General features: G+C 34.8%; 1 protein-coding gene across 1 annotated transcript; it reads right to left on the bottom strand.

Moving 5' to 3' along the window:
- Positions 1 to 2,645: 2,645 nt before the first annotated feature.
- LOC122467963 (3-hydroxyisobutyrate dehydrogenase, mitochondrial-like) lies at positions 2,646 to 3,193 on the bottom strand. Its single transcript, XM_043554501.1, has one exon. The coding sequence runs from the start codon at positions 3,074 to 3,076 to the stop codon at positions 2,738 to 2,740; it is 339 nt and encodes a 112-aa protein (XP_043410436.1). The 5' UTR covers positions 3,077 to 3,193; the 3' UTR covers positions 2,646 to 2,737.
- Positions 3,194 to 19,024: the final 15,831 nt, after the last annotated feature.

The raw sequence follows: 19,024 nt of genomic DNA, 5'->3' as shown, positions 1-19,024 counted from the left end.
CTGTTCTTACTTAAGTCTAAATAAAGCTGAGAAGCATTTGTGAAGCACACAGCCCAGGAGCACAGGCTCACTATTGGGCTGAGTCCTGCTCAGAATTCTAGAATGCTTCCTCTTTTCCCCACATTTCATCAATAGGGCCTATTTACCTCAGTTCTCTCACCTGATACATCATGACCAGCTTTCAACAAAACTCACAAGGCATGCTGAAGGCAAAAATCACAATCTGAATAGACAAAGCAAGCAACAGAATCAGATATGACAAGGAATTTGAAATTGTCAGCTGGGGATTTAAAATAACTCTGAGTAATATGCTAAGGACTCTAATGTAAAAAGTGGAAAACCTGGAAAAAAAAGAGACAGGTAGTATAAGCGACTCTAAGAAAGAATAAAAAAGAAATGGTAGAAATAAAAATATTGTAACAGAAATGAAGAATGCTTTTTGTGGGATTGTGAAGAGACTGGAAAGAGTGAAGGAAAGAGTAATTAAGGTTGAATATATGTTAATGAAAACATTCCAAATTAAAAAGGAAAGAAAAAAGAAATAATGAAAAAAGGGGGGATGTGTAACAGAATATCCAAAAAATGTTGGACAATTTCAAAGGGTATAGCATATGCAAAATGGGAATACCAGAGAGAGAAGAAACAAACAAACAATATATTTAAGGTAAAATGACTGAGAATTTTCCAATGTTAATAGTCAAAAACAAACCACAGATCCAGGAAACTCAGAGTACTGTGACTAATTTATAAATGAAACTTTGATCAGTATGTATTTATAGGGAAAAACAAACAAACAAACAGCAAATAATAGGATTTGGTACTATCCATGGTTTAAGGCCTCCACTGAAATTCTTGGAATATGTCCCCCTGTGGATAGGAAGGGACTACTGTATGGCATTAAATGCTTATTTTAGAGAAGAAAAAAGGTATCAAATCCATCATTTAAGCTTCCACTTTAAGAAACTAGAAAAAAAAAAGACATTAAATGAAAAACAAGAAGAAAGACAGTAAGAAAAGAAATCAATGAGATTGAGGAGAAAAAAAAATAGAGGAAAAATAATAGAACCAAAATTAGTTGTTCAAAATAATTGATAAATTGAAATCCCTCTAGATAGACTTATTAAAAAAAGAGAAAACACAAATTATTCATGTCAGGAATCAAACAGGGGATTTCCCTACAGATCCCAGGGATGTTAAGAAGATAAGAAAGAAACACTAACAACTCTACAACCAATTGCTTGACATAATCAACCAAAACTGAATTCATAGTTTAAAATATCCCAACACAGAAAATTCTAATTCTGCACAGTTTCATTAGTGAATTCTACCATTTAAGGAAGATATAATACCAATTCCACACCATCTATTTCTGAAAATAGAAGAAGAAAAATACTTCTTAACTAATTTTTATAAGTTCAGCACTACTCTGATATCAAAATCTGACAAACACATTGAAAAACATTGAAAACATTGAATCAGCTAAAAACATATGTTCACTCAAACACTTATTCACGGATATGATAGCAGGATTATTTTTGATAGTCAAAAAGTAAAAACAAATGCCCATCAACTGATGAATAAACATAATATACATTAATAGAATTAGATATTGGTTAGCAATAAAAAAGAATGGAGTAATGTTAACATGCTACAAGATGAATGATCTCGAACACATCCTATAATGCAAGAATACCACCACTTGGTCGATAGGACAAATTTCCTGTGGAGCACAGGTTTTAATTCACTATACTTCCCCTTTTTCTGACTCCTTTCTTCACACCACTTTCTTTTAGATCGGTTTCATCCTGGGGACTCCTGGGTCATTTAAGGTTAGAGGTCGGCTCAGGTCATGATCTCATGGTTCATGAGTTCAAGCCCCACATCGGGCTCTCTGCTGTCAACACACAGCCCATTTCAGATCCTCTGTCCCCTTCTCTCTTCTGTCCCTCCCCTGCTGGTTCTGTCTGTCTCTCAAAATAAATGAATAAACTTAAATAAATTTTAAAAAGATAGATTTCATCCTGTTAAAAAAATATTTGCTCTTATTTGTAAAGTGAGGTAAATAACATCCTGATTAAAGCATGCCACGATTTAGTTGAAGATGCTCAGGGATCAAACTTTTGAAAAAGGTCAGTCAGCTTGTTAACAGAGACCATCAGCGGCTTGCAGAACAAAAAAAATCAGATAATACACGTTTGCTAAAATAGATAAAAAAGAACAAGCAGTTAAAAATGGGTGAAAAATTTTAGGGTTTACTGGGACCTAGATAATCAAAGGCAGACAGGTGACCTTAGACTAAATGCATTCACTTGTGGAGTGAGCTATAAGGAGGGTCCAAGATAGAGTTTCGTTGCCAACAGTACCCACAGCCAAAGGGCAAACTCAGAAGGTCTCCTCTGATAGAAACTAGAAAGGTCTGAATAGTCTTTTCTTGAGTAACGCTTGGCACACATCATCCTCTAGATTGGATGGGTTTGACTACCCAGAAGGATGGGGCTCTTTGTGCTGGTAGCAGTCTTGTGCTAACCCCAGATCCTTAGCTAGGAGTGTTGCTCCAAATCCACCCTGATACTTATTGGCAGACGGAACTCCATCCATCATCCCAGGTAGAGGATTATGTTGCCTGACCAACACCATCATAAGCTCATATTTAGGATTTTAACCAGCAGTCTTGGGTCAAGCCCTAACCTGATTCCAAGTTTCATAGTTTCATCAGTTGAAATCATACTAATAGCGATCATGTTGTTGCAGATCTTTGCAGCCTGCCCAGTCCCAACAGCTCCACAGTACTCCATATTGGAGTCCATGCACAGCAGCAACTCTTTGTAGCAGCAAATTCATCTTTGACTTCTCCCACCAAAAATAGGAGGTTTCCAGACACAGCAGCTCCCACACTACCAGGAACAGGGACATCCATGAAAACTGCTCCCATTTTCTCAACTTCTTTGGCCAATTCTCTTGAAACTGTGGCATCGATAGTACCGCAATCTATGGAAAGTGAGCCTTTCTTCACTTTTTTTAGAGTTTCATTTGCTCCAGAATAATCTTCTATTGCATTGACACTCATAGGCAACATTGTAAAAATTCTGTCAATTCTTTCAGCTACATCTGCTGGGGAAGATACTACCTGCTCACCTGCATCTTAAAGCTCTTTGCATGCATCAGGGAACACATCATAAATAATGAGTAGGATAGTCATTTCATGGGATTTTTGTCATTTTTCCCCTTTATTGCCCAGTCCAATGAATCCAACTGAACACTTAGAAACCAATGACCCAGAACACACCTTTGCAAGGCTGGCGGCTGCCAGTCATTGTCAGTGCCTCCAATACCCGAGTCCAGAGGGGGTTCAACAGAGCCATAAGGAGGCTGGCCCACTGCCCCAGCCCCGCCTCCCAGTGGTAACCCCCGAGGTTTCCCGCTGGCCAACAGACTGCTTTTACAAACTATTAAGTGCAATTTAACAGCAAAGCCTAATCGCATCATTGCTGTGTGGATTAAATTTGATAATGTCATTTGCAAGCTACAAAGTGCTTTATCAATATATGATATATATTTATATTATGTTACATATAAACTATAATGTTATAAAACCAGATGTTTTATTATTATTTGTAAATTTATTAAAGTCTAACTTGTTTAATATTCATCACCTTGAAATAATAAATTATGACTAGTGAATTGGTAAAATTTCAATTTATATTCCTCTTATCCCCTACTGTATGCATCCTGCCTCTACTTTGAACTTTTTGCTAGTGTTTGGAGTGTTTCTTGGTAGCAACTTTGGGGATAGAGTATTATTTGATCATTTTAAACTATATTTTTAGAAGGAAATAAATTCTCTCTGGGTTTAAGAGAATATAAAAATCAAAATCAATAGAGAATATATTAGTCTGGGATTGGTTTTGAAAGTTCTCAGATGGATCAGGGGGTCAGAGCAGTGAATTGAGTCTCCTTTCCTTAATGGGTTTTCCCTTATATTATTTAAAGTACTCAAAGAGAATTAATCCTTGTTGTGGAGAACATTAAAGGAATGGATCAATTTTTCCCTCAAAGGAGTTTTCAAATAACCCATATGACCTTTGCCTTTTTGATTGTTAAAATCCTAAGATAGCTTATTGTGTCTCTTGAGGTTTCTTTTTTTCTTCTTCTTTTTCAATATTTGTGTTAGGCGTTGGTTTTTGCCTGGGGCAAGAACCTAGTAGAGGAGAAATAGTAATGTTTTAAAAGCACAAGAATCTAATATGCATTTGTAAATCTAACCTTTAAAGAGATATTTTTTTTTCTTAAACAAAGATGAATCTAGGCAGAAATTTTGGAGGACTTGAAATTGCAAAAATTAAACTTCTATAAATATTTAAATAAATGTTTGTCTATATTCAAGTGTTTATTTGACCATAATAGTAATCACTTTCCCTATTTCTCAATATTACTTTATTGAATCAAGGAAATATATGGACATTCTTACAAATATGGACATACTCCTGCTCAAATCACTTTTCTGGCACTCATAAAAAAGATACATTATTTCATTAAATCACCTATGGAGGCACTTCTTCCATATTAAGAAAAAAAAATCCTCTAATTCATAGAAATTTGGCCAAACCCACATATCCCGCTTTTAAAAAGATCATTAAGCAATTTAACGTCTGATTTTATTCCTAATCATAATTGAAGAGGTAATTTCAGTTACTAAGTTCTCTGATTATTATTTAATTTCCAATATTAATTTATTTTTCTTAACCTACATCCATGATGCCAGAGTGGAGGGTTTTGAGATTAAGTACAATTTGAAAAATGACAAATCACATGGGGTTAACAGAGATTTTGAAAACATTTCTGAGTGATTCCTTTTTTCATTAAAGATAACTTTAAAAAAGAAATGAAGTCATTAAGATGACATGGCTCTTCTCAAAAATTATTTTGAAATATTATATTTTCACACTTCCTATTTTTTTTAAAAAAACATTCCAAATCTGTTCATGTGGGAATAGCAAAATTATATTATCTTTATTTAAGATCCAATTCATTAATCCCTTTGTGCTAGGAATTATTACTATCTCTTTGCCACCTGTAGGACTGCCTGAGTCAAAAGTCAGATTTTTTTTTTAATTAGTAAACTTCCCTCTTTCTTGGAAAAACACACAAAATATTCCATTACTATCCTTTTGAAGTCTTTATGATCTGTAGTGATGTCCACTTTCATTTCTGATATAGGTCATTTGTGTTTTGTATTTTCTCAAACAGTATGGCCAGAAAGCATTTCAATTATATGGATTATATCAGTTTGGGTCCTCCTAAAACCAAACACCAAGATGGGATTTGTTGCACAAAGGATTTGCTATGGAATTGTCTGTGAAGGATAAAAGATGAGGAGGGGACAGAAATCGGCTGGGAAAATCTCCAGAGCACAGTGCAACTTTGACAGCTGTGAAAAGAGAAAAAAGAGAAAGAATGGGATAGGAAGACCCTCTGACACAGCATGGTTCTGAGAAGCTTCAATCATAGCAATGGGTTTCCCCATCAGAGTAATCCTGTGTTAGGAATGGGCCAGGACTGGTACCCGGGCTGTACCTTGTCTTTGACTGAGTGGTCCCTGAGTGAACACCGATGGAGCCAAGACCATCGGTCAAGGATACTCTTCACATCAAGTTTCTCTTGAAAGAGATCTGAGTAGAACACTCCATGGGTATCAGAGTCTATAGTTTTCATGAAAAAGATACAAGTAATTCATTCAGGTTCTGTGAGAAGCTCTTCCATAGACCCTGTGAGTCTCTCTCCCTGAGGAGAAGCTGAGCAAAGTGAAGTTTGTAGAATAAATTACAGCCCCTATACTACTCACTCTTGAGGTGACAGCAAAAACATCAGTCTCTAGTTCCTAATGCATTCTGGTACCTCTTCATCTTTATCTATCATGCTGGCAGGTCTTTGTAGCTTCCTAGAAAGCATGACTCAGATCCCCGTTCCCTTTGGTTATCATACTGCTTTCTTGGGCTTGGTTATCGTACATGCCCATTTATTTACCATTATAAACAGGCAAAGGTAAACCAAGGGGCATCCAAATGGATAACTTGTGTTTTATATTTCTCTTAGTTGCCGTTTACAAAAGAACAGTACAATCGTCGTCTTTTGATCAGGGCCAATTACTCTCCCTAAGATGGTGATTACTTTTCACCTGCTGTTTCCGGAAAACTAGAAGTCCAAACGTTCCTGCAGTGGTGATATCTTTGAGTTTAAAGAAATCCTTATGGCATTCCTGTAAAGAGTGTGACCTCTTTGTGGAATAAAATAGCCAACCCCTGAGTTTTGGGTCAAGAAGCAAAAAGTCCTCCATGGTTCAGTGGGAGGGGTGCATCTGGTGCCACTCTTGTTTCCACTGATTAGTACTTAATCCCATGTATTCTTCCTTTGGGGAAACAGCTCCATATAGAGGTCTCTGATTTGTATATATACTGGATACATACTGGAGAATGATACACATTCTCTCAGAGCATTTCTTCTAAATTGTTGCTTTAGCTGTGCCCTTACTAGGCTATTCCAGTGTTCAATAAGGTTGATTATTCTTCAGAGCACATGGTCATGGGACCAATTCCACACCTCCTTATCTATGAATTTGGTCCTCACTGGGTGCTATATGATGTGGGATTTCATACCTATAGATCAGGTCTTTTGTCAGCATCAGTATGTTGGTACTTGCTGAGATTCTGCACATAGCCTAGAAAATCTATACCCAGAGTATGTATCTTTCCTTGTGAGGAAAATTCACTGACTGTATAGGATGAAAGGGTCCCAATTTAGCAGTTTGCTACCAATGGGCTTGTTGATGTCTCAGGACTCAGTGCAGGTCTCTGTTACTGGCAAGTTGGACATTCTAAGGCACCAGTATCTGGAAAGGTAAGTAGGTAGGTAAGCTACATAGGCAAACCTTCGTAAGTGAAAGTCTATGTAGTTCACTACATACGTAGATTCCATCTTTGCACTGTGGCAAGACCATTTATGTGTCCATTGTCTTCTTTTGAGGTGGCTAATAACCAAGGAAGACCAGGGTCAGCTGTGCAAGTCATTTTGGATGTTTAGTGCCTCTTTCATGATGGATACTTTCTGATTCGTATAAATATCTGTCTACATGGCTTTAGCCCACATCTCCTTGTCTTCATTCTTACCACCCTGTTCCTTCCAGACCCCAAACCAACCAGTCTGGCCATATAGGGCAAACTGTAAATAATATTATTATTAGTTCTAATGCTAATTCTCTCTGGTTCTATTTTTTCTTATGAATAGAAAAGAACAAACACATTAAAGAAATGAGCAACTGCATATAATGTACTGGGGACATATTAATCTGCTTTAGCAGTCTACAGTATTCTCTAAAATTCATTGTTTTGTGTGTGTGTGTGTGTGTGTGTGTGTGTGTGTGTAAAGTGGAATTTTAAATGTAAACATGTAGGGATCGTCAACCCTGCATCCTTTGGCTCCATTCAGGAGATGGCAGAGATCAGTTCTACCATTCTCCTCATCCTGGGAGATATATGTTTATAAATACATAATTAATGTTTTATTAAATGTTTACATTATTTACCATCTTGAACAGAAGGGCAATATCAGAGGCTTCCATTTGTCTTTTCCCTGCATGTTAGCTTAAAAAAATTAATGTATATTTATTCTTGAGAGAAAGAGTGTGAGCAGGGAACCGGTAGAGAGAGGGGGGCAGAGTATCTAAAGCATGCTCCTCACTGACAGCAAAAACTCTGATATGGGGTTTGAATTCCTGAGCCATGAGATCATGACCTGAGCCTGAGTCTAATGCTCAACAGACTGAGTCACCCAGCCTCTCCTCCTCTCCACATTAGCTTTTATCCAACAGGTAAAGGACCCAACGTGGTTGTTACGCAATCCCAATGACAGATTCAGAGACTAGGGAAATGACCCCTGGGTGGGTTTGCAAACACAGTGATGCTACTGTAAGCTGAACTCTAGCCAAGGCTCCATTTATTACATGGCCTCAACAAGCCCTCCCCCTAAAAGTAGAGCCATGAGGATACTTCAGGTCTCCTAGTTTTAATGTCAACTAGTATCTGTGCCCTTTAGTGACCAAAATGTTCGGATATTTCTTTTTCCTGGTGTGTATTCACCTAGATAAATGACCACTAGTACTTTGGGAGAAGAACTGGGGAAACAGTACAGGATATAATACTGGGGAAACATTACAGTGTATACTACAGTGAATAATTCTTCTAGGGACCCTGCAACCATTTCAGTCAATGGGTTCCAAATCAGAAAACTGGGTTGGGTGTAGGAATTGAGCAAGAGATGGTGACTTCTTATCAAGGCAACCAATTTTAATCTCCTGCTCTTCCATTCTTCCCTTATAATTGGAAATTCCAATATGTCCATTTTCCTCAGCTTCCCTACCCTTCCTTTATTGTCTGTCAAAGCAATTGCCAGTCACATCACTCAGCATGAAGTATTGCATTCTAAGAGCTACCCTAACAAGGAGTATATCCTATACCTCAGTGTCCTTGACAGGAAGTTAATTTATATAACCTGAGAAAGGACTCCCAAGTAACAAAATTTCTTAGTTATCATCCAACCTTATATGTAGCCCCTTGAATCAATCATACTCTTATTCAACCCCCAAGAATACATCTTAATCTCCTACTGGTACATGTTAGTTAATTTCTGTAGCACCTCTAAGGTGTAAAATTTCTTTTCTCTCTTAACAGACTTTAGCATATTCCAGTGGTTATAACAGGATCTAACCATTGCAATTGGCAAATAAGCCAGAGGAAGATATGGAAGTTTGTGAAGGACCAGCTGTTGCTATCTAGAAGAGAAGGAGCGATAGTTCTAACTAGGGAGGGAAGGGCCACCCATGAAAGAAATACTGTCACCATACATACAAAGAAATACAAAGAGAAATACTGTCACCATAAATGCTTGTATCACAACCTCAACCTTTAAACTATAGGTATACGTATCACCACTTCATGCAACATGCTCTGCAGAAGACAATATATTATTTTGCTTTGATAAGTTACACGAATTATAAAGCAATTAAAGACAAAAAAGTAATTTGCCTTTACCTTAATACTTACCAATTTTGATTCATTATATCTTTTTCCAAAGATTCAGGTTTTCATTTGGCATCAATTCCCTTCTTTCTGGAGAATTTCTTTTCTCTTTTCTTGATGTACAGGTTGGCTGGCAAAAATTCTGTTTTCTTTCGTTTGAAAATGCCTTTATTTAGCCATTATTCTGAAACGGTATTTTCACTAGTTTCAAAATTTTAGATTGACAGGATTTTTTTTTTCTTTTAGCAAGTTAAGAGAGTTCTTCAACTCTTGGTTTTGTTTTTGGTTTTGGTCTCTATTGTTTCTGCTGAGAAGTCAGCTGTTAATTAGATCGTTGCTACCAGTATTTAATGTGTTTTTCTCCTATTACTTTCAAGGCTTACTTTGTATTCCTGGCTTCTAACATCTGATTATATTGTGCTGCAGCATAGCATTTTTTCCTAATGTTTTTCAGTTTGATGTTCATTGTATTTCATCCATCAAGTTTTGGATATTTTGATACCTTCTTGTTTCAAACATTTTTCTTTAGCATTCTCTTTCTCCTCCCCTTCTAGATTACATATTACAATTACAGTTACATATATATCAACTTTTTCATGTTATTCAACAGGTTCCTGAATGTCTAGTCATTTCATTTTTCATTGGATGATTTCTACTGGCATGTCTTCCATTTCATTTACTAATTTCTCTATCAATTCCTTGTAGTTATTAAATCTAATACATTTTGTTTTTTTAATTTTGGAATTTGTGATTTTAAGTTCTAGAATTTGCATTTGGTTCATTTTATTATCTCTTTTTCTCTAATGATACCTCTGATCTTTACCATCATTGCAAATATATTTTGTTTGGCTCCAGTGAGGAAAAGTATAATAGCCCCTTTAAAATCCTTGATGGCCAGTACCAACATCTGGGCCATGTTAAGTTTGATCTCAGTTGATTTCTTTTCTTTTCAAAATAAATTTCATCTTAACAATTCTCGTAATGTGTGAGAAGTTTGGAATTTTATCCTAAATATTATGAAGTGTGGAGATTTTTATTTTGTTATTTTTTAAATGTGTGTATTTCTTTTGTTTCAGTAACAATTATCTTGGTGGACCTTCTCCTATAAACTCTGTTTATTGAGCTATAATGCCTCAAATGGTTTCATTCTTTTGTGTTTATACTTGGCCCAGGAGTCAGTCAGAAATTTTACTAGACAAAATGTAACTATCCTTTCCCTGGATCTTTTTTTTTTTTTTTTCCTACAGGATGCTAACAGGTTCTTCCAGAAACCATAGTTTTTCTACCTTCAGTTTTCAGGTTCCCTCAACCAGAAAGACTGTTCTTTCTAGCTTTGCTTCTGACTGCTTTCTCACAGCTCCAACTGCACTTGGTCCCAGATCAACAGACACACACACAAACACACACATACACATAAGGAACTTCCTTCGTATAGCATCCCTTTCCTCTTCTGAATGAATGAATATTCCCCACCAAAGACCATGTGGACACATTCACCTTTAGCACTTTCATTTAGTTGGTTTTTGTACAATATTCAGTTTAGAATTCAAATTCATCATTGGCAGAAGCAGAAATAGGAAAAATAAATGCAATTAAGCATTTAGTAATCAATATTAAAATTAAATATAGTACATAAATTAGTAATATAGAAGCCAAAATGTATAATACAATATACGAATCAAAAGTAAAATTTCAGAAATAAATATCTAAAAAAAAGCTATAAACTCAAATTTAAAAAATCATAGATGAAAAAAAAATCATAGATGTAGGAAGTTTGACACTGGTTCATCTCCATACTTCTATATGGAAAAAAAATCACTTTTCTTATTAATTTAGTATAAACTATCACTTTTTTTAAGAGGGTGTCTTATTTAAAATTACTTAAAGCATACACAAATATTCTCATCGAGAGGAAATGGAAGCATAGCTTCCTGTAACAGACAACATCAATGTGAAACTAAGAATGATTTTAAAAGAAAGATTAGGTTTTCTTGATACCACAAAACATATTTTAGTGGCTTAAATTCCTATTATCAAAGCGGCTAAACACTGACTTATTTTATTACTTTCAGGGAGGGGACATTTCCTGTCTATAGCACAATTACTGTAGTCTAATATATCATTCCTGTGAACTATCAGGATTACTATTGTAACATTTACAAATCTTACATTTTTGACCTTTTAAGCTAACCTAGATTTTTGTCTAGGGACCTATAGAATAAATGTTAAGTATAGGTTTATGCAAATATGCACATTAGTTGGCAAGTTAAATGTTAAAATGATGTTTTGAGGGTAGAAAAAGACAAAATCAAAGAAAATGTGATAAAAATTGATCAAGCTTATAAAGTTGGACATATTTACCTTAGTTTTGGTATTTTTTCAGGGTTAACCTAAGAATTATTATCATGTGAATAAATATAGATAACTAATTAATGTCTGCAAATGTTAATACTTCAGAATACTTGATTTTATTGTTTGTGCTCAGTTTCTTTTTAAAAATTTATATACTTATTTTGAGAGAGAGAGAGAGTGCATGGGGGATGGGCAAAGAGAGAGAGAGACATAGAGAGAGAGAGAATGAGAATCCTAAGGTGGGGCTTGATCTTGAAAACCATGAGATCATGACCTGAGCCAAAATCAAGAGTTGGACACTTAACCGACTGAGCCACCCAGGTACCCTGTGCTCAGTCTTTAAGTGAAGAAAGTATATTCTTCAGTAGCAATATTAACTTTTGTTTTATGTCTAAAGAAATAAAACAATAAGATAATATTTTGGAATATTACTTCCTTGTAGTAACCAGTACATCAAGCATATATCAAAACTAACACTTTTTTTTTTTGCCCACAGCAACATTCTACTTTGCAACGTGGTAGAGGAGACAAACTCCAAAAAACTATATATACTTTCATCGTCAGTTTCACAGAAAAAAAGATTAATATCGAAATGACTGAGGAAATAAATATCGATGAGAAGAATAAAATCTTAGCTATTTTTTTGCATTCCTAAGTAAATTTTGGAATTTATTACTATAATTTGGAATTATTACTATAAACAGTTAAGTCAGGATACCAATAAAAATATCTCAAACTTTTGAAATACTAGTGCTTGAAGAAAGGTCTTATTTATTTCCTTTTAGTGCTTGTCTGAGTTTTCTTCTCATCTATGGAAAATCCATAGATGTTTGGATATTTTATTACAAGGAAAATCCAAACAAGAGAAGAAGAAAACTGATACTGATATGGATTATATTGGAGGCATATTTAGATCAAAAGCAAATAAATTCTTCATATGTTGCTGACACCACCTCCCTCTGAAAACCTTAAATTCTGGTTTGTTTGCTTTTTAAAGGTGTTGTGGCTCTTGCTGAATATAAATAGTAGCCAGTTTGATTTTTTATTGTATTATAATGGGAACTAAAACCCACAATATCACCAATAGTAATATGGGAAATATTATATCTTAATATATGAACATCAGTGTTTTTCTTGTCAGAGAGGTACTAGAGTACCCTACATGTATCACCTGGAATAAAGCAAAGTATCAAGTCAAAGAGTGATGTATTCTATGAATTAGGTGGCAGAGAGTTTTGAGTTAAAAATAACCTTAAGCTCTTGAGAGATAATCTGGTGAAGAAAGACTTCTACATAAAAAGCAGTGTTCATTTGGGGTGCCTGGGTGGCTCAGTCAGTTAAGTGTCTGACTTTGGTTCAGGTCATGATCTCACAGTTGGTGGGTTCGAACCCCACGTTGGGCTCTGTGCTGAACTCTTGCTCAGAACCTGGAGCGTGCTTCAGATTCTGTGTCTCCTTCTCTCTCTGCCCCTTGCCTGCTCGTGCTCTGTCTCATCCTGTCTCTCAAAAATAAATAAATGTAATTAAAAAAAAAGTGGTGCTCATTTGGCATTTGATAAAGTATTATTTGCTAAATTTATAAGTATTTCATGTATGAGTAATAGATATTTCTCTTCTAATATGCAGTATATATAATCTGCTCATCTTTTATTTCCTTTATAACTAAATTAAGCAACAGAATATTTTACACTGAAATAAATAGAATTATTCTGGTTTTTGTTGTTGTTGAATAGCTTAAAGATACTAAAATTGAATTATTTTTAGAAATAAACTTAATTTCCAGTACTCAAAACTTAGGAAAATGTTGTTTTCTGTAAAAAACAAGCAAACATAAACAAACAACCCTCCAAAAAAACGCAAAAAAAAAAAAATCCAAAAACCAAACAACATATTTTTTATCCCACGTTTTTCTTTTTAATTTTGTCAATGGTAGTCTATAGTTAATTTCTCCAACTCTTAACTTTGAGAAAAACTAGTCGCTGTTTGAATTAAGGATGCTGATGAGTAATCTCAATTGCAGTGCCAGTTAATAAGTCATTTCCTGCTGGAGTAGACCATGTAAGGCTTAAAATCTTGTCTTTAGCATGATACATTATCATAAGGTCATATTCACCTTTTAAAAGATTGATGACACCACTCTGAAAGACACTAGTGGAGTTAGGTTTAGTTTTATAGCCAAACATTCTGATGTGACTTTCACCCAATCAAACACAGACACAGAGAGAAATGACTTAGAAATGATATAATGGAAAGACATTTCAAATGTGTGCCCTAAAACAGTCACTGTGATGCTACTTAGGTCATATTTCATGTAGAGGAGTTATATGTAAAATCGGTTGGCTCTACAAAAATCATAAATGTATCAAGGATATAATATTCTGATCTATGTTATTCAATTAAGCTTAGCAAGGACTACCTTTCCATTTTCATGACAAAATAAATCAAATAAATGGTATGTGGGAGTGCAGGCTTGGTCAATCTCTGGTACAAGTTTATTTGAATCTTTGTTAGCTTTAGAGAGCTCTTTTAGTTGAAAAATTACCTTTCATAATCAGGCACTAATCAGTTTCCCTCTTATTTGTATAATTTTAAATTTTGAAAGGGATTATCTAGAAAAAAAATATCACTTTGAACAATCACGATGGAAATTCTATTATGCGGAGGTATTAACAAGTGAAAAGGCTGAGATAGCATCTTCTTATTAAAATAGCTCACCCTGTCTGCAACTTTAATATATTCTTTTTCTCCTTGCCATGATTGAAGTTGGCAGTATTAAGACCAATTGTGCAGAGGGCCAGCTGAATTAGCGACGGGAGGCAATTGGATTTGACCAGAGCGACGGAGAATTTTCATAAATTTTTGTCAGCTTATAATAATGAATAAACCTGTGTGAGCATTAAAAGAAAAATGTTGACACAAGAAAAATATTTACATTTTAATATGCTGGAAATTCCCAATGAAAGTATTCAAGCCTCGTTTCATCTCTTGTATTTATTTTTGTATGGGAGACTGAAAAAGCTTCGCAAACTAAAAATGCCTGTTGATGTCTCATGAGAACAGGAACTAGTGATTTCTCACTCTGCTGTGGCACTGGTGGTCTGTTGGCAGACTTCATCCTTTTTCCTTTCTGTCAGGTGAAGTAATTTTTGGCTGAAATAGAATATGTTTTATGAATGTGCAAATTAATGGAGAAATGCAAATACTGTAAATACATCAATTGTTTTCTTCCACATACCTTAATAAACTAACAATTTTTTATACTTGAAGGGAACAATAGGATACGTTTTACTATGAAATGTTTGAATGAGCAGGCTGAAAAAAAATCCTTGATGCCTCTTTTTTCTCTGTAACCCTATGCCTAATCCATCAGTTAGTTCTGTTCTACTTTTCAAATCTATGTCAACATAATTTTTAGCACCACCTTCACTATTAGCAAGCACCAAGTTAAAGCCACCGCTGTCTCTTGCCAAGGCACCTCAATACCAATCAACTGGTTGGTCTTCCGGCCTCCTGTTTACCCGATTTCAGTTTTTAAATGGAAACAGAATTATGTTATCATCCGATGCTCTCCATCCTTCTCCATCTTCGTGTAGAATAGGATTCAGATTCCTTATTCTGTTCTATAAATTCCATAACCTGAATCCTGGCTCACCTTAGACCTTCTTTCTTACCAATATCCCTCTCCATTTCCTCACACTTTGGACACACTGACCCCCTCTAAGTTTCTTGAACACGTCAAGTACACACCTATATCTAGACCTCCACAATCACTGTCCCCTTTGTCCACTGCCTTCTTCCTACTGGTTTCAGCTCAACTATCATCTGTTCTTAAAACCTTTCCTGAAGATACTATACTATCTAAAATGCAAAGCGCAGTCACTTTGGATATGTTTAACTTATATTTTTAAATCTGTAACTGATGTTTCCTTTTTTTTTTTTTAATTTTTTTTTCAACGTTTATTTATTTTTGGGACAGAGAGAGACAGAGCATGAACGGGGGAGGGGCAGAGAGAGAGGGAGACACAGAATCCGAAACAGGTTCCAGGCTCTGAGCCATCAGCCCAGAGCCCGACGCGGGGCTCGAACTCACGGACCGCAAGATCGTGACCTGGCTGAAGTTGGACGCTTAACCGACTGCGCCACCCAGGCGCCCCCTGATGTTTCCTTTTACATGTATCTATTTATCTGCTAATTTTCTGTCTCCTCCTTAACGAGGTGGGTATTTCGATTCTCTTCTCTGTTTCTCCAGTTTCCCCAGCACCCAGACAGTATCTGAAACAGTGAGTTCTCATAAAATGTCAGTGAACTGAATGAATATGAATGACCAAGATGAGAAACGATTCAAAGTCTTCTGAAAATTGAAATGTATTGAATAATGTTTTGAATAATTTACGAATGACATTTCTAAGAGTATAAGTCAGTATTAATCAAGAATATTACAGAGACTTCAATTTTGGTGATTCCTTGTTATTCGTGCAAAATTTGAACACTCAATATTTTATTGCCAATGTGGTTAACTCTGAATTGAAAGGCATTTTTACAAAATTGTGAACTGTAAACGTTTTTTAAGCATAGTAAACCAAATATTATTCTCTTATACTTAATAATGAAACATTAGTATTTATAATAATTTAATATTTATAATATATTTTTCACGATATATGTTGTCTCCTGAAGCTATTCAAAATGAAAGTAAGTGTACTCATCATTGTCTTATAATGGTTAGAAATCTGTGTTTCATTTAAAAGTGTATGAAAAAATAATGTAAATTAAAACAAATACCTAAAATTGTGGTAAAAAACACAAATCAGTAACTAGAAGTGCTAAGTTAATTTTGTCATACATAACTGTTGGATAACACATTTTTTACGATAAACTGATCTTCTGTTCATTTAAGCATATTTTCTAAAAAAAAAATGAAAGTAAAATTCTTACCAGCTCCCGATTAAATAACTTTTTTTCCTCTGAGTTTTTATGCATATTTTCGGATGAAAACACCCCTGAAATTCTTTATTTCTTTATTTACAAAATCAACATATCCTAAAAAAACTAACAGAAAGACATTTGGTTTATTGCTCTAAATATGTTTCATTATACATAGAACATTTCCCACATTGATAAAGAATTACATTGAGGAACTCCTGGGTGGTTGAGTTGGTTAAGGGTTCAACTCTTGATTTCAGCTCTCATGACCTGTGCATGAGACAGAGCCCCACCTCAGACTCTGCACTGAGGTTGTGAAGCCTGCTTGGGATTCCCCTTCTCTCTCTCTCTCTCTCTCTCTCTCTCTCTCTGCCCCTCCCCCACTCCATCTTTCTCTCAAAATAAATAAACATTTAAAAATAATTACATTGATAAAGTGTTCTATTGTGTTACATAATACATTTAAAAGAATACTTCAATATTCATTTTATGCATATGGTTACAATTTCCAAATAATTCTGTGGTCCTCTGAAGGCTCCTATTCCTTCAGTACTCTGACCACACGTTTTATTGTTTGTTTGTTTGTTTGTTTTTTTAGTCAAGGATAAGAATGATTTATCATCTCTAATCAGCAGTCATAGCTAAACAAATATTAAAACTATATTTTTATATTTTATAACTGTCTGGTTCAAAAATTATCCCAAAGACAAATCTGAGCAGCAGATTTTACAAGATCTGTAGCCTTGGCACACTGCAAGGAATCATGCCTTCATTACACACTAAAAGTTAAGAAACAAGTAACTGATTACTATCAACATCAATGGACTACACGCTGGGGAGTTACAAAGTAAAAGGTTACCTACTTTCAAGACAATTCAATATTTGCTTTGTATATGTATTACTTTCTCTTCAGAATGTGCATGTAAATTTAAGAATTTTACCCATATTTTATTTTAAATTTGGGATTAAATTTTGTTTTTATGTACACGTATAGTGTTTCAGACTTAGTGATCGCATACAGTGATACCTAAATTCTGAAATGGGTAGTGGTGGAAATCCATAACAATCATTTTAAATCAGACTCTGAGATATAGTGAGTCAAGTAACTATGCTAATGAGATTGATATCAGCCCCTTGGTTTTCCACAATCATGGCTGAAGAACCCAGTTTTTTATAAGCCCCAGAATGGAGAAGTTTATTTAGGTTTACTGAGCTATTGATCAGCTATGGAATCAGGGGTTTTTGATAACTTTGACATATTGCCAGTTACTAGCTACTAACAATTTAGATGATATGGATACAATGTTAATATTTTGATTTCTATATTTTTGGATTTCCCAGGTTAGATAAAATAAGAGCCCTAAGTGGACATTGTCTTTTGGCAAAACTTGAAATTAGTCTCATCATCACACTTTAATATGTTTACATGAATAATAAAAATTAACAAGACATATTACCCTTCAATTATATTTAGTAAATATGGGACCAGTCAAGATGATAAATAAAATATGCATTATTTTCCAGAGATTTTTATTTTTATTTCAAAATTGATAGGAAAAACAAATACCACTTTTTTCTTGTATAAGAAAAAAAAGTTTTCCTTTTTCTGCTCACTCAGTTTTTCATTGAACATCATTTAAAATGATATTTAAAAATATATCTCCATATAAGGAAAACTTGGGAAACAATGAAACACAATTTTTTTTCAGTTTGTATTCTGTTCAAATCAGGGTCAATTGCCTAACTGCATTTAGATTCAAAATATAAAAAAAAAACCACAATATTACTTTGTCCACAAAAGGAATATATAGTTTCAGTTTGGGGATAAATATCTAAAAGCATCTATGGAGAGGGTTCAGTACCAGAATATCTGGAATATTTACCCAAAGTAAATGGAAAGGGTATTAAAATGTGATATGTATTTAAAATTTGATATACCACATATATATACATATATTTATATTTATTTATATTTATTTATGTATATTGATATATTATATCCTTATTTTATTTATTTATTTATTTTTAATTTTTTTTTTCAACGTTTATTTATTTTTGGAACAGAGAGAGACAGAGCATGAACGGGGGAGGGGCAGAGAGAGAAGGAGACACAGAATCGGGAACAGGCTCCAGGCTCTGAGCCATCAGCCCAGAACCTGACGCGGGGCTCGAACTCACGGACCGCGAGATCGTGACCTGGCTGAAGTCGGACGCTTAACCGACTGCGCCACCCAGGCGCCCCTATCCTTATTTAATTTAGAAGAGAAAATTTGTTCATTTAGAATAAAATATTCATTGTGCCTGTATGACAGAAGATCTACACCAGGCCCTGTATCAATGATTTAATCAAACATACATGCTCTGTGACCTCAGGAAACTTGCAAATTAATGAAAAAAAATGACAAATAATCTTTAACAAATGCATGATTGCAAAGATTACAAATTATCTGCTCTGAAACACAACTAAAAGTGTTATAAGACATTACAGTAGAAGGTCTAATTTTGTATGGAGTCAATAAAAGGCATTTTCAAGGAAGTAACATTTAATTTGAGGAAGCGTTGGTGGGATGAGAAGCCAGAAGGAATACCAGGGAAGAGCATACCTGAAAACTCTGAGTGTGGTTGAGGAAAGAAAGCAGAGAGAGAAAGAGCTCGTAAGAAAAAGGGAAAGAAGGTCA

This window comes from Prionailurus bengalensis, chromosome B1 (genome assembly GCF_016509475.1).
Source record: "Prionailurus bengalensis isolate Pbe53 chromosome B1, Fcat_Pben_1.1_paternal_pri, whole genome shotgun sequence".
Classification (NCBI taxonomy): Eukaryota; Metazoa; Chordata; class Mammalia; order Carnivora; family Felidae; genus Prionailurus; species Prionailurus bengalensis.
The sequence above is the reverse complement of the archived record's forward strand: the minus strand, read 5'-3'. Positions and strand labels throughout refer to the sequence as shown.